The sequence below is a fragment of the Varanus komodoensis genome, unplaced genomic scaffold (genome assembly GCF_004798865.1).
Source record: "Varanus komodoensis strain SLA01 unplaced genomic scaffold, ASM479886v1 scaffold32, whole genome shotgun sequence".
In the NCBI taxonomy this organism is placed as follows: Eukaryota; Metazoa; Chordata; class Lepidosauria; order Squamata; family Varanidae; genus Varanus; species Varanus komodoensis.
Window position 1 is genome coordinate 21533241 of NW_025335798.1, and position 3299 is coordinate 21536539.

The following is a 3299-nucleotide window of genomic DNA, read 5'->3' on the forward strand; positions in this document are numbered from 1 at the left end:
ACAGTGTACCTAGACAAGCATATATGAGGTCAAGAAAACATCTCTGCTTCATAGAAACCAATAAGTCATCATTCGTTGCAAATCCAGTAAAGTTTCAGCAGTCATGCAGCTATAAAATGGTTCTGTCTTTAGGAAAATAGTTGTGAATTTTCACTCTTTTAGCTACGTAGGGCGGCCAGTTATGAATCATCAAGAAGAGCGTATGTGTATCACCAAACAAAGAGGATGGCAGAAGATGAATCTTTCTATATGCTAATTTATGTGAGGATGCAAATTTAGAAATGATAATAATTTAAATAGGAATACGGTACATTTCACCATAGTGTGAAAAACTGATCTGTGAAGCTGCTCAGTCTGCTGTCCAGGTGCTGTTGATGGGCAACTTCTGATGGTTCATCTTTATACAGGATGTGGATTGAACAGTCCTTCAGAATACAGGGTAGTCCTCCAGCAGCCCTTCAAATAGAGGACTGTTTTCTGTAAAAGAGGACACATAGACACCCTAAGCTGAATTTCTTAGGTATTCTGGTTCTTAGGTTTATCTGGGGCCTTAGCCGCATTACAAACTAATACCAGCTTTTAAGTTGTATTTATTTATAAGTGAATTATTTACTTTTCAGACCAAATGGCACTTAGAATTAGAGCCTGTAACAATTAAAATGTTAAAATAGATTTCTATATGATGCATTATACTTTCTTAACTGCAAAGACTGCTTGGAAATATGTGGCCTTGTTCGCTGATGATAAGAAGTCACTTTGGGTGAATTTCCCTGGAAGGTTTCTTGTTCTGATGATGGCCACTATTTTAAATATTCAGGCTGGGATGGCTCTTACTATAGTTTGTTATTAACATGTGAACCCAGTGAAGGTAGGTGGTTTGGGTGCTTGAAAAGCCTGTTGGTCCTGGGTTAGATCTGTCATCAGCCACCCGAACAGCCTGTGCTTTCTGGGTTCACATCCTGGTACATTCCCAACAAAATTTGAATATTCAAAATAGTGGCCAATGTATGTGGGTGGCAGAAGGGAGGGAGAAGCCCTTGCAGTCACTTAAAGGGGTTCTCTGTATCACAGCTTATTTGAGCCTATTGCAGAAATGCATCTACACTCATTTTCTTAAAGATCCAAGTCTATAATAGTGAAATAGTGTTTTTACTCTTTTGATTCTAGGGTAAAAAACAAAACAAAACCCTATGTCGTGGGTAGACATTATATTATAGCACTGTATATTCAAGAGCTGCAAATTTGATAAGGTAATCTGCTTCTTCTCTTCTGTTACTCTTCACTTGGCAATTAGATTTAAGAAGCAGAATCCAGCTCCCTGATAAAAGTCATTATGTAAAACCCACGAATACATTCATATTGTGAATATTAGGGTCATCTTGTAAAAACTGCAAAACGAGCTTGGCAAATCATGGTTATTTTTGTTAGACCTTTACTTTAGCTACCCCCACCCCCCTAGCTTTGCAAGTTGCAAATGAATGAAATCGTGCAGTTTGCATTTCAGTGGAAAAAGATAAGCTTCTTCCTCCTCCCAGTGAAGAGAGAGAGAGAGAACATTATATTATTATAAATAATACTGAATAATGTCAGATCTTTTCAGAAGAAATATAAAAGTTATTTGTTACAGACATGCAGTCAAATTGTCTAGGAAGATTGTCTGCAAAAACAGTAGTAACATTTGTCAAATGACACATCATATTAAAGAAAATGGAAAAAAAGCAAAGGAAAAAGAAAGTGAGTGTGTGTGTGCGTGCATGCGTGAGTGCATGGTGGGGAACTAGAGATTTGGCCAAACATAAAAATAAGTGGGATGTGTCTCTTCTTGTAACCTAAATGTTTGTGATTGCCTGAGTGGTAATAGATAGGGAGGCAGAATTCAGGGTTTCCTTGGTTAATTTCTGCAGTCCTGCCAAGGTTCAGCCATACATATGGAAAGAGATGCTATGAGTATGCTAAGAGGACTGTTCCTTACTGTCTTGTCTTTTCTACCTTTTCGCACTCCCTCAGTCCTGTTCAGGAAAGCTGATATTTTCCAGAAATGGTAGCAGAACCATTCTTGTGGGCACTTGGCGTTGCAGCCAGTCTTTCCAAAGAATTGGGTTGATAGCATCTCCATAACGATAATGTCTTTCTGGCCTCATGTCAAAAATTGACCCAGAATTATCTTGTACAGATAATTTTAAATCAGCCCAATGCACGTCAGTTCTACCCCAAATAAGACCTAGCAAGACTTCAGCCACAGCTTCTCTAATTTTAGAAAATGATACTGCCTTTTCTTGAAACAATTGGCCAAGAGCAGCTATCTTTGTTCTTAAAATATTTCATGTATCAGCTTGCCATAGGCTCTTTCTCTGCTTGTAACCAGGTATGATAGAACCCCTCTGGAGAGAGAACTGTTTTCATGGATTTTTGTCCAGTTCTAGGCATCATGTTTTAATAATGATAAACCAATTACAATGTCCTCAGTGAAGGTCAGTGAAGATGGTCAGTGGTATAAAAAACAAGTCCCTTGAGAAAAGTTTGGAAGAACCTGGGTATGATTAATCTGGAAAAGAGTAAGGAGAACAAGGGAGCATTCCTTTTAATACTTGAATAGTTGCTATGCAAGAGGACAAAGAGTTGTTCATTGGTTCCCTGGGCAGCAGGACTAGATCCAGTGGAAGTAAATGTCAGTGGAACATTAGGAATAACTTCTTGATGGTGAGTGCAGTTGGACAATGGAATCCATTACCTAGAGGGGTGGTAGGTTTTCCGTCATTCAAGTTCTCCAAGCAGAGGTTGCACAGACACCTGTTGGAGATACACTTGTTCATAAAGAGCAAAGCAAAACCAAAAAAACTGTTTCTTTTTTATAATTGACTGCCATCCTGTGCACACATATCTGAAATTAAATCCCATTGAACTTGCAAATAGACATGCATAGCACTTCACTGTTTCAGTTTTAGCAAGTGTGCATATTACAGTCACAATTCAAGTATGATGCATGTAAGAAATTCCACCATAGGTGTATCCCTCTTTTCTTTTATGAGATAACAAACCTCTGATCATGTAATGGATACTCCACTCAGAGTGCAGTGAAATTTAACCTATATATGCCCTTTATTCTAGATACCTAGTGTGTCATACTTGTCAGTGTCTAGTGTACACTACTGTTCAAGGGTGGCATTTCTCTCCAGATGTTTTACACTTCAATTCCCAGAAGCTCTTGCCAGCATGGCCAATGACCTGAAATAAATAGAACTTTAGTTCAAAACATCTGGATATTTACGTTCTGCTCACTCCTGTCCTATAATATGCTA

General features: G+C 38.4%; 1 protein-coding gene across 1 annotated transcript in view; it reads right to left on the bottom strand.

The window, feature by feature from the left end:
* Positions 1-361: 361 nt before the first annotated feature.
* Positions 362-3299, bottom strand: part of ZEB2 (zinc finger E-box binding homeobox 2) — a 170444-nt gene continuing 167506 nt past the window's right edge. Inside the window, exon 9 of the mRNA XM_044438047.1 lies at positions 362-477. Within this exon, the coding sequence (XP_044293982.1) occupies positions 428-477 (50 nt within the window). The 3' untranslated portion in view covers positions 362-427. The remainder of the gene's footprint in view (positions 478-3299) is intronic.